This window comes from Procambarus clarkii, chromosome 28, assembly GCF_040958095.1.
Source record: "Procambarus clarkii isolate CNS0578487 chromosome 28, FALCON_Pclarkii_2.0, whole genome shotgun sequence".
Classification (NCBI taxonomy): domain Eukaryota; kingdom Metazoa; phylum Arthropoda; class Malacostraca; order Decapoda; family Cambaridae; genus Procambarus; species Procambarus clarkii.
This window is the reverse complement of record NC_091177.1, coordinates 22,201,673-22,214,764: the sequence shown is the minus strand read 5'-3', so window position 1 is coordinate 22,214,764 and position 13,092 is coordinate 22,201,673. Positions and strand designations below refer to the sequence as shown.

Genomic DNA, 13,092 nt, shown 5'->3' with positions numbered 1-13,092 from the left:
GGGTTCGTATCCTGGCCGGGGAGGATTTACTGGGCGCAATTCCTTAACTGTAGCCTCTGTTTAACACAACAGTAAAATGTGTACTTGGATGAAAAAACGATTCTTCGCGGCAGGGGATCGTATTCCAGGGACCTGCCCGAAACGCTACGCGTACTAGTGGCTGTACAAGAATGTAACAACTCTTGTATATATCTCAAAAAAAAAAATCATATTTATTGGTATCACCTTATTTACCTGAATTGAGGTTAGGAGCAAGTAATACTGCTATAATTATTTGTTTTTAGTAACACTATTGCATGCACTAATATTGTAGAGAATTTGTGAGGTTAGGCTACTGGTTATTTAGCCCTCTGCTTTGACTGGTTATTTTTTTGTTTAATTGATTGCACTAGTTCATTTATATATTAAAATCATAATCTAGTTCGAAGGACTATATATATATGTGTGTGGGAAAATGCTTACCAGTGGCCATTTATTTATTTAATTTTATTTATTTATTAAATAAATAATTAAATTAAGAGTTCATTAAATGAATTATATTCTATGTATTTCTTCAAAAGTGGACTGTATGGTTTTAATATTTATCCCACCGATAAACTTCCTTCACACACTTGGGGGGGGGGGGGGTTATAATTATTAAATTTTGCTATTCCATAATTAAACATATAATTGATTTCACTACATCATAATTAAACGGTAAGTGGGTTAAATTTATAGTAATGGTTAATATGAATAAAATATAGCCAGCTTATCTGACTAGATGGCTTTGGGAGTCAGGAATCAGGTAAAGTACACATGAGTCAACCTCATGGTGGTAATGGCATCATCTCTCTGGTGATGTCACCTCAACTTGAAGGCCAATTTCTCGCTTCTAGGGTAGTCCCTGACTCCAGCCTGAAAAAAACGTTTCAATATAGCCATGCACAATGTGTTATTATTATTATTATTTTAATTGTTATTGTTTCATATTCAATAACTCAGTCTGCTCGAGTTATAATTAACACTCACCCAGGACAGCTGGGATTCACGCAGCCTACTGGTTATGTTAGTCATGTAACAGACTGAGTTATGTTAGTTTAGGTTAGGTTAACAACAACACACTGGAATGAAAGATATGGAAGGAAATTCAGAATAGTACCAGTGAAGAGTAGAGGTGCCATAGACACAGAGCACTGAATATCAGAGGTCCACAGCCGTTCAACACCCTTCCAGCAAGCATTAGAAATACTGCTGGAACAACGGTGGATATATTCAAGGGGCAATTAGATAAGTTCTTTCAAGAAGTGCCAGACCAGCCAGGCTGTAGTGGATATGTGGGCCTGCAAGCCGCTCCAAGCAACAACCTGTTGGACCAAGTTATCCCATGTCGAGCCTGGCGTCAGGCCGAGCTTGGGGAGTATAAGAACTCCCAGAACCCTCTCCAGTTATGCCTAACCACCTAATCCTTTTAACATATACAAAATGGCCATAACGAGTATATAAAGGGTAAGAGAGATATAGTAAGCACTTCCCTGTTGTTGTCTTGGTCGAAAACTCAATTTTCATAGTTATTCTCTTCAAATACCAGCAGCACGCTCTGTGTATCACGATCAGGGTTTCGTGTGTGCTGCCTCACTCTCTATCATATAATAGCTTCCTCCCTCCCTCCCTCCTCCCGGTACCATTCGGATGATGCTTCAACAGAACGTTTCTTATGGATTCCAGTAGGAAAAGTTTCGTTTAATGGGTTTAGTTACTGATAATCCAGTTGAATTTAGGGAGGAGTAATTCATTAGTTTCATGCATCTGACTGTTGGGTTTAGTATTAAACTAATTAGTATATACATTTTTGGTGCGAGATGCTAGCAATGCAGTAAATGATAATCTCGTTTTCTGAAGCAAATTTAGCACATATGCTATCCCATACAGGATTAACTAACTTAAATTTCTTTAATATTTAATTAGTACAAAACATAAAAAATTGTATTTGCATAATTGATGTGGAAATTTCCCACAAGAGCCTATGCCGTCATGCCTAGCATCTCAACAAATTCTTATCAAGTGTTTTTAAAAAAACATATGTTCCAACACCTAACATAACCGCGTACCTTTCCAATGATTATGTAATCATTCCACTAGTAAGTGCATCATTACATTCACACCTAGATATCTCTCCTATGCAAAAAGTAATGTTTCAAGCTAGTTTTAATCATGCTTTGTTTTTATCTCCTTACTCATTTCTAGCAAAGTACATACCCTCAAAGTATGTCAGATAGCTAGTTAATCATTGTATTGCCTTAATGACAGGGAAAGTGTTGTCATACGAAAATTGGAGGAAGAGGTGTAATATATGGAATATTATTTTTTAAAAGAACCTATGATACCTCACCTAACCTTGTAAAGGTTAGGAATCCTTATAAAGTCTTTTACATATGTCTCTCGCATTTTTATAAGTATTAGAGGTAAAGTTTTTGTTTAGTATATGTTTTCATCCATTCATTGAGCAACATGTCCTTTTAATACTTGGATTTTCATTGCATGGTCCCCCGAATATATCAGTGTGATTAATGTGTTGGGTATGTTTTCTGGGATAAATTTCCATTTTACGTAACTTTTTTTCGGATCTGTATGTGTATAATTTACGGAAACTTTCCTCTATGTAACCTTATACTGATCTCTGTGTTTGTGTTGGGAATTTGTGTTGCTAGGCAGGTAGATTGATAAATGCAGATGGCTGAATAAATTGATTGATAGATGGATTGATGAATTGATAGACTAGTAGACAGAATAATGCATACATGGATAGATAGATGTATAAATGGATGGATGAATGGATAGACAGATAAGTAGATGGAGGGATAGACAGATGTGTAGATGGATGGATAGACAGATGAGTAGATGGATGGATAGTTAAAAGGAAGGATAGATGGATTGAGAGTACGAATCCAATTGATCTGATCATCTGTCAGATTCGTCTGATCAGTTCCGATGATCTATCCATTAGGTACATGGATAGATAGATAGATATTTAGATGGATAGATAGATATTTGGATGGATAGATAGATATTTGGATGGATAGATAAATAGATGGATGGGTAGGGTGATAGATGGATGGATATTTGGATAGAAAGATAGATGGATAGACTGAAAAAAAATGGATAAAATGGATGGATAGACTGAAAAAAATGTCTCTATGGCTCATATGGGGACTCAGTTTCCTCATGTGTCCCTTGTGGAAGCCTGTTAAATAATCTGTCTTTATCTACTCTTTTCAATTACCTGAGAATTTTGTATGTGATAATCATGTCTTCCCTAACTCTTCTGTCTTCCAGCGATGTTAGGTGCTATTCTTGCAGTCTTTCCTCATAGCTCATACCTCGTAGTTCTGGGACTATTCTAGTGGCATACCATTGAACCTTCTCCAACTTCGTCTTATGCTTGTTAAAGTATGGACTACATTCTGGAACCGCATATTTCAGGATTGATAAGACATATGTGGTTTACGAGGTTCTAAAAAATTCCTTATATAAATTTCTAAAGGCTATTCTGATCTTAGCCAGCCTTGAATACACCACTGATGATATCCGTTTTATGTGGCTTCAGGAAACAGGTTCGGTGTAATATCAGCTCCCAAGTGTTTCGGTGTCCATTTCATAGAGGACGTTGTCTCTCATTTGGTGTCCTTTATCTGGCCTCTTGCTCCCTCCACTTAGATTCATTACTTTACATATACATGAGTTAAACTTTAGTAACCATTTGTTGGACCATTCCTTTTGTTTGCCCAGATCATCTTGTACCCTCTTGTTATTTTCCTGTGGTAATTCTCATAATTTTCACATCGTCAACATTGATAGGAACGAGTCTATTGATAGTCAAACGAGATTGTTTGCATATATCAAACAGGATACGTCCAAAGATTGAATCTATGTGGGACTACACTAGTGACGTCTCATCACTTTTAAAATGTGAGACCTCACTCCTCAATGACTCACTATTTTTTGTTGCTTAAGTACTTCTTTATCAACTTGAATACCTTCCTTGTAATGCCTACCTAAATCTTCAACTTATTCACTACTTTCTCACGAGGTACTGTGTCAAAGGATTTCCAGCATGCAGAACATATGCAGTCTACTCACCCTTCTCTTTCTTGCCTAATTTTTGTCACCTGTCCATACAATTATAATATTATAAAACTTGGCCTGTGGGCCAAGATTTGCCATCCCTGAACCCATATGGTATTGTGTTACAAAATTCACTCTCTCCAAAAATATTCCATAAGTTTCTTTCTCACAATCATCTCTGTCACCTTGCATGGTATGCAAGTTACGGACACTGGCCTGTAGTTCAGTGCCTCCTGTCTGTCTCCCTTCTTGTATATCAGCACTACATTAGCCGTCTTCCAAATGTTTGGCAGTTCTGTTACCAGTGACATGTTGTAAACACTTGAGAGTGGTAGGGTAGTACTTTTGCTCCCTCTTTAGTATCCATGGTGGAATATCGGAATAGATGGAATATCCTTTAGTATTCCATCTGGGCCTACTGCCCTTGCATACAAATTGTCAAACATCTGAGGATGTGCTGTGCAGTGTAAGAGTTAACTTCATGATGTATGTTTTACATTTATCCATTTAATTTTATTCACTTGATCATCAAACAACAAAGTTTGGTAAAGGTGATGAGAATATTTTTTTTTTTAATAATCATCTGATAATTATAGATAGGGTTTTGTACATAGTATTTAGTTCCTGAAATTTCATATACTTTAATGCACTCATATCTTGTAAATTGTATATAAATTTAATTAATTTTAAATCAAAGTTAATAGAATAACTTATATTCAGGTCCTTGAAGTTTAAGACATCATCATGGATCAAGACAATATTAAAACTCTATCCGAAAAGCTTATAATTAGATTGCTGCTAAGCAACAAGATTTCTGAACTGATGACTATAATGAGGCCAGAACACACAACCGAGGAAATGTTTTCTTATATGTGGAGCCTGGATGAAGCCCATGTGACTCTAACGCCAGTTCTGCAGCCATCAAGCAAGTCAAAAGATGAGTCTTATGTGCATTGTAGACAGGGAGACATTGCCTACCGCCTTCATTATCTAATTCAGGCATTAAACTCTTATAATTTGGCCATATTATCTGCGCCACATCCAGACACAACCACAGATAGTCCTCAGAACTCTGGCAAAGACAAGTATGAAGAATTGGCCCAAGCTTATGAGTCACGATCTGTGGTGCTTTATGACCTGAAGCAGTATACAAAATGCTTAGATGACATTGACCGGGCTCTGGAACTTGGCTGTGTACAGTCACGTAGAAAATTATTAGACAGGAAAAGTATTTGTCTGAAATTAATATCGGAGAGGAAAGACAAGACATTCGATGCTTCAGCTGAGTCTTTAAACCCCTTTGACCCATGTTTTGCATATATAAACCCGGAACCCCCTAAGTTAACTGACCATAACCCAGCCATACCGTCACTCAGCAGTGCTGTCAAGCTGGCCTACAATCACTCCCAAAGGCGCCACCTGATTGCTGATAGAGACATCAACCCAGGTAACTTATGTTATAAGTAATGAGAAACTGTAATATAGTTTTGCAATTTAACATTTTTCTGTGAAGGGTTCCTCGGTGGCTCCCTGACTATCCACTTAGTTGCTATAGCGTTGCCTCTGTCTTCAGTTAGGGTTCTTTTCCATGAGAAGGCTCAGGAGTCTCCCCCTTTGTGTATTCATTCTTACAAGGTCTTCGCTCCTGAGAGTGAAGGTGCTTCGGTTTCTTTGTGGGGCCAAGTTGCTAGGGTGGGCTGTTGTTGTGTTTACATCTTTGGGAGTTCACTGTTTCCAGCTTTGTCCAGTGGTGACTTTCACCTCTTTTCTCTTGTGTTTTTCATCGAAGGGGGATTACGTGAGTTTTGTGCTATATTTTCTGGAACTCAGCTGTTCAGCTGATCTCTTCCCATGTTGGTGCCAGTGGTTTCCCTGTAGGTCTCATTTTATTGAGGTTTACACAACAAAAGATGTGTAATAGAATAGTTTAATGGTCTTGTTAAATCTTAATAGCATCAGAAATATTCAGATGAGCAGAGTTAAGTAGCTATAGGTGGTAGAATTTGACAGGGAGTAAAATACAATAGTCAAACATATACCGCAGACATACTTTGAGTATAAGCAAGGATGCGCACTAAAAGCAATTTATCTTAAAAGGTACTTTTGGACCTGAAGATAAGTTGCTTCTGGATGGATACATTGCTGCTCTAACACAACTTGAACACTATATATGATATGACTGCCACTTTGTACTACTAACATTTTAATTGTTAAAAAAACATTTGTAACTGATTTAAAATTATGAAGTGATAATAAATGATGAAAGGCATAGAATATTTAATATAGAAATTATAGGTATAGGAAAGTACAGCTAGTATTTAATGTTCACAATAACAACACAGGGTGACATATAGGATGATGATTATAACCAAGTAGACATGGTTACACAATGTTAATTAGAAATTTATTATTTTATCTTTGGATCTGGTTGAGAATAGTATTTAAACTCATCTCGGAGGTAAATACCTGGTTGAAAATTTGGTGGATTATTTATGCTGTAAATTACTGGATTAGACATGGGATTTTGGATTGTTTCATGTGTAGTTTAGACATATTTAAATAAGTTTGGGTGGATGTAAGTAAGAGCTGCCTTGCATTGGCCTTTAGGCCATCAGCATTTTCCTGTAACTTTATGTTTTTAAGCTTTGTTATATTTAATATAATTCCTTGTAATATGTTGATTGCAATAGGCTCGACATGAAACCTCGACATGAGCCATATTTGGTTCCTTTCATTTGCAAGTATAGTTACTGTGTATATTTACTTGATTATCTTTAAAAAGTTACTATTTCTTAGAAATTAAATTGTGTGACTATATAATATAGCTATATAAAATATTGAAAAAATATCACGATTTAGGGGTGACATTCAAAATGTGTTCCAGATCTGGTACAAGAGCTCATTGTGGTTCCGTGTGCCTCTATTATCTTAAATAAATGTAACATTTTCAGGTGAGATTGTGAGTGTTGAAGATGGGTACTGCAGTTCACTTTTAACAGAAAATTTACAAATGTACTGTACTGTGTGCATGAGAAGATGCACTGCACCTTTACCCTGCCCCAACTGCAAAGTGGTAAGAATTATAATGATAAGAATTTATTTATGCAAGTGTACATAGTAAGATACATGAGAAGTAGAAAATACATTGGTAGGAAAAGTAAAATATATAAAACCACTAATACACAGAGCATTTTGTGCATAATGTAAACATAATTAGGAGAATACCATACAAGATTAAAGGGGTAATACCTAATACTAAATAAGAAAAATAAAATTAATTGTTGAATTAAAAATTCATGAATTTTTTTATATGATAATTGGAAATAGTAATTAATATTGTAATTGTTGAGGAGATTTGAAGAATAATAAATCAATTTTTAATTATATATAGAAATGGCAGTTTAGTAATTGTGCAAATTTTGTAAATAGTGTTTACAAAAATAGCAAAATATGGGTCGACGTATAGGATTAGAAAAGGTGAGTAAATTTGGTTACATAAAATTATTTAGGTAGATCTTTGTTCCCCTATTTTAAATAGTCGAGAGATGTCGTCTTTAACCTTATTAGGAAGGCCATTCCACAGTTTAGAACACTTGATTTGCATAGGATTTGTGCTTTGGTTGATTGACGAAATTCAAACTCTTTGAAACGAAAATATATTTGTTTCTAGTGTAGTGCCTTAGATAATTATCAAGACGTTTGGTCCACACAACTTTATAATTTTATTTATTTATTTATTTATATATATATATATATATATATATATATATATATATATATATATATATATATATAAGAAGGTACATTGGGTTTGTGAGAGTCCATAACATTGGTGTTCTTACATGTTTGCAAAGTCACTAAGGGTCTAGTAGCTGAGTGGACAGTGCGTGGGGACTCGTAATACTGTGGACCGGATTCGATTCCCGGCGCCGACAGAAACAAATGGGCAGAGTTTCTTTCAGCCTGATGCCCCTGCTACCTAGCAGTAAATAGGTACCTAGGGAGTTAAGACTACGTACCTAACAGCTAGGTACCTAGCTGTTACGGGCTGCTTCCTGGGGGGGGGGGGGTTGTGGAAAAAATAATTATTTAGTAGTTAGTAACAGTAACAGATTGACAGTTGAGAGGCGGGCCGAAAGAGCAGAGCTCAACCTCCGCAAGCACAACTAGGTGAATACAACTATGTGAATACTAACACGGTTGATTGGGGTGTAGGACCTGCCCTGGTGTTTTGGGCAGGTCCTTAATCTAACAGATAAGTTTATTTAGAGTTACATTGCAGCAAAATTTGAGTTTTGTGTGTGAGTTCAAACTCATAAAAAAAACTCACTAAAAAAAAAAAAATAAAAAAAACTCAAGCTCACAAAAAGTGTGAGTTTGAGGCACAAGATAGGAAACTAGTTGGATAAAATTTGGCACTTTTTGGTTTTACTTGATTTATCTTTTACCTGATTTACCCGAGGGCCAACAACCCTAGTGGCCTCGACGATGACAGGAAGCCGTTGGCTTGTCGAAGGTCCCCCACATTTGCCTTGATGATCTTATCAAGGTAGATTTTAAAACTTTACTCAGTTTTGACATTTACGGTTTCGGCGTGTAGGCAGTTCCATGGGCTAATAAACCTGTTGGTGAAAAAGTACTTCCTGTTCTCAGTCCTACATGTCACTTGTTGAGCTTGAAACCATTGCTCCTTGTTTGTGTTACATCTGACCCTTTTGAAGTGATTGTCTGGATCAACATTCTCTATCTTGTTCAGTATTTTAAAAGTTTCATTTAGATCCACTCCGTCATGCCTGGTTTGCAGTGTTGATAGCCAGTGGCCTTCAACCGTTCCTAATATGTGAGATGACTTGGCTCTGGAATGACTTTCGTTGCCCAGTGTTGCAGTTTCGCCAGAGCGGTTGCATTTCAATCCTTCTGAAAATGAGGCCTTTTTTCTTGGATACGGTAATCGAAATGGAGACGCACCAGAGATTTATATAGTTGAATCATTACGTTCTTTTTCTTCTTGTCAAAAGTACGCTTGATTATTTCATGGGTTTGGTTAGGTTTTCCTACCTGTTGTGCAACTTTTAGTGAGTGGCAGATTTTTACTCCAAGCTCCGTTTCTTCATCAATCTGCTATAATGTAATTCTATTAATTTGGAAGTTGTGGCCTGGATTGTTATGCCCCACATGCATGGTCTTCCATTTGTCGATATTATAAAGCATTTGCCAGTTTTCTGATCATTTGTGGATTTCATATAGATCTCTTTGAAAGGCTTCAATATCATTATCATTTCCCACTTTACCATACACTTTTGTCATCTGCAAATTTTATGATGGTTTGAAATATTATCATCTTTGATATCATCTGTCCATCAGTGATGTACTTGACAAAAATAGGGTAGGCCCCAAAATGTACCCTTATGGCATTCAACTTACCACATTTCTCTATTCAGATTCGTTCCCATTTAGACCGAGCGTTTATTTTTTTCTTCAACCATTGTTTTATCAATTCTAATATTTACATGGGCCTGTAATATCCTTGCCATTCTTTCAAGCGATACCTTACCAAAGGCTTTAGCAAAATTCTTGTATGCTACATCTACCAGAACTCCTAAGTCGATGTATTTGATTACCGTTACTAAAAATGTGAGCAGGTTTGTAAGGAAGGGTCTATTTTTAAGAAACCTATGTAGTGTCAATTGTTCAAGATTGTTCACTGAAAAATGATGAATGATTCCCTCACTTATGACTCTCTCTATGAGCTTACAGATGTGTGATGTCAAGCTGATCGGACGGTAGTTTTCTGCTGAGCTCTTTCGGTATTTTTTGAAAATAAAGGTGACACTTGCATATTCCTAATCTAGAGGAAAACATTTGCAAACATTTCTAGTAATTCCCCTGGTCCAGAGATTTTGTGAACAGTGGTTTCAGTGGTAGCCATGGTTTTTCTGTCAGATCCTTTTAAGACTTTGGATTGGATTCCATCCACACATGGGGTTTTTGAGTCTTTTAGTTTATCAATGTAGAACATTGATAGGTTGATTATGTTGCATGTTATGGATAAATCCCTAAATTCATTCTCCTTCCCTCCTTCAAACATTTGTGTTGGTGATGGGATGTCACCTAACCTTTCCAGTGTGAAAACTGATGTAAAATATTAATTTAGTGTTTACTGCCCTTTTATCATCAATTATTACTTGGTTAGTCTCATCTATTACGGATCCTACTATCGGAAAATCCGACACCATTTAATATATCATACAGACAGATAATAAGAGCTGTGTTGTATAAACAAGTTACCCATAGAAAACGTAACTTGTAGTGGAATTACCGTCTATAGAAAACGGGATATCATCACCACATACTATTATATTCACCACCTATTATGGTGGGAATTATTCTTAAATACATTAGTCTTTGGACTTTACCATCATAAAAACATCTCATATAAATTAACTTAATTATCAATATTAAAGTAGAGTAAATGTGACCCTTCTATCACTTTCTGTCATCTGGACAATGTAAGCCAGGCGTCAGAGTGAGGAAGGAGGGGCAGCCATTGTTTATACTGAGACCAGAGGCTCACGGGAGAAAATTCGGCTCCTGTTAATTTTACTTGGACGTAGTGTTATGGAAACCAAAGGTGTACCATTATCAACACGCTGTCAACAAATCAAGTTAAGTGTTCTTCCGAAACCCATGTATCTTTCATTTGTGGCCATTAATGTCATTATATAGTGTGACCCGGTTAGAGCACGTGGTAGCCTCAAACTAAAAGTAATTAAGCCAGGTCTTCATTGTTCCATGTACAGTGTTTCTCTGATATACCTGTCATATATAGGATTCTGGCTTTACAGCTAGCGCCCTTTTGACAGGTCAAGACGAGGAAGCATGCTTTGTGCATCAGTTACCAGGGTGATGGAAGCTACCTCAAAGAGGGAAAATGTGGTGTCTACAACCTAGTTATACCTGGTGGACTAAGGCTTGCTGTACAAATAAGATAAGGAACCTCTTCAATGTTTAATAATGTGTAGTTAATACTGTAGTTTGATTGGCTGCATATATATAAATTTAACAAACCCCCCTAATGTGTAGAGGATCGATTTGTGAGATTATGAGATTATTGCAGAAATACAGTCCACTTATCATTATACAATTTGCTATTGAAGTATATAAATTAACGTAAATATAAATTCATATAAATTAAATAAATATAAATCTCACAGGTCGGTTCCCACACCTACTGAGTCCTTTGTTTTGACTGTTCCTCTTATACAGTCATAAAACGATTTGGGATCTTTCTCTATGTTTTGGGCAATGTTTCTTTCGTAGTTTCTTTTGGTTTATCTGATTGTTTGGGTTGCCGAGTTTAGTGCCCTTTTGTATATCACATAATTAATGATGTCCATCGTAGATTTATACGTTTTCCAGAGGTTCCTCTTGGATACAAATGTTCGTTGTACGACCTGTGTCATCCATCTAGTTCCCTTTACTTTTGACTTTGAATTACATTCAAATTCAAAAGTAATTAGTATAACACCAGAATGTTAAGGTTGAATAAGGCATAGGTTGTTCACTTTCACAATGAAGAGGTGAAGGAAAAAGTATGGGGACATAGGGAACATCCGAGCAAATCAAGAGAGCAGAAGAGTTAGGAGCCCCAGCAACAGGGGGGAGAGAAAGGAATAGCCACGAAAGCGACCAGGACGAGCACCAAGCATCGACTCCTGTAGACAGACACAGATGGGCGAAAACCGCAAAATCAGAAGTTGGAGTTCAAGGAAATTGGTGTAATAACCTCGAACGTTCCATTGAAGAATAGACAACAGAGAACAAGGAAGAAACAAAGGTGAAAGAGGATGATAGCACGTTAAAGAAGATCAGGGTCAGCAAAGTCAGGGTTAGAGGGCATGGATAAACTGAGTAAAGACGGAGGGTAGGAAGCGGGAGAACAGACCAGAGGCGGATGGGCAGGGTCCGGAGGAGGAGGAAGAGGAGACAACCGAGAGGAGCTGTCAAAGACAGCAGCAGGAAGAGGAGTAGAAAGAGGGGAGCGCACCTCAGCAAAAGCAGTAACTGAGAGGGAAGCAGGGGCCAAAGAAACCTCCATAGCAGGAACAGGGGGGGCGCAACCACTGAAATGGGAGGGGGAAGGAGCAAGAGAGTCAGAAGTAGTGGCCGAGGAAGAAAGCGAAGCCTTCTTACCAGCCGAGGAGAAGGAAGGAGAGGAGCCAGGCTTACACTTCTGACTCAAAAGAAACAGGTTTCTCAGCAACTACGTACTGGACAACGGATTCCAGCGTCTCAACAGGAGAAGCTGAACGAGAGCATACACGACGGCCGTTCGGAGAGCGATGGACATCAGCTCGTACTGACAAGTGGCGGCGAGAGCCAATACGCGGATGAGAAGGATGGGAAGGAGGATCGGAGGAAGACGAGGAAGAAGATAGAGGAGACATGACAGACCGGGCAGAAAGAAGGGGAACCCCAGACAGAGGACCATGAGGGGAACCGTTTGGGACAGAACTCAAAGGAACAGAGGAGGGGGCGGTGGGTATATCAGGGTCCAAGGCCTGGAAATGGTTGCGAGTCTGAGGAAGGTGGGAAGGACGAAGAGAGGAAAAGATGTTAGCATAAGGCGGGAGCCGGCAAACCTGGCGCCTCGCCTCAGGAAAAGATAAACGCTCCTGGTGCTTCAAGTTGAGGACGGCTGCTTCAAGCTTGTAATGTATACACGCACGGGAGAAGGTAGGGTGGGCCTCACTGCAACTGAGGCAGCGAGCCTGGGGAGAAGTGCACTCTGACTTAGTGACCTTCACCCTCACACAAAGGACAGAGAGAGACAATTCCAGAGCAACGGAGGGCACCATGCCCAAACCTCCAGCACTTATTACAGAGCCGAGGGGAGGAAATGTACTCCTTGACAGAGCACCTGGCACCAACAAGAATGACAGAGGGTGGTAGGGCCCTACCATCAAAGGTAATCTTCACAACCCGAAGGGG

General features: G+C 38.1%; 1 protein-coding gene across 3 annotated transcripts in view; it reads left to right on the top strand.

The window, feature by feature from the left end:
- LOC123755056 (SET and MYND domain-containing protein 4) overlaps positions 1 to 13,092 on the top strand; it is an 84,286-nt gene that overhangs the window by 48,883 nt on the left and 22,311 nt on the right. For all 3 annotated transcript variants that reach the window (XM_045737518.2, XM_045737520.2, XM_045737519.2), the window contains 2 exons: positions 4,822 to 5,548; positions 7,053 to 7,174. In XM_045737518.2, the coding sequence (XP_045593474.1) occupies positions 4,846 to 5,548; positions 7,053 to 7,174 (825 nt within the window). In that variant the 5' untranslated portion in view covers positions 4,822 to 4,845. The remainder of the gene's footprint in view (positions 1 to 4,821; positions 5,549 to 7,052; positions 7,175 to 13,092) is intronic.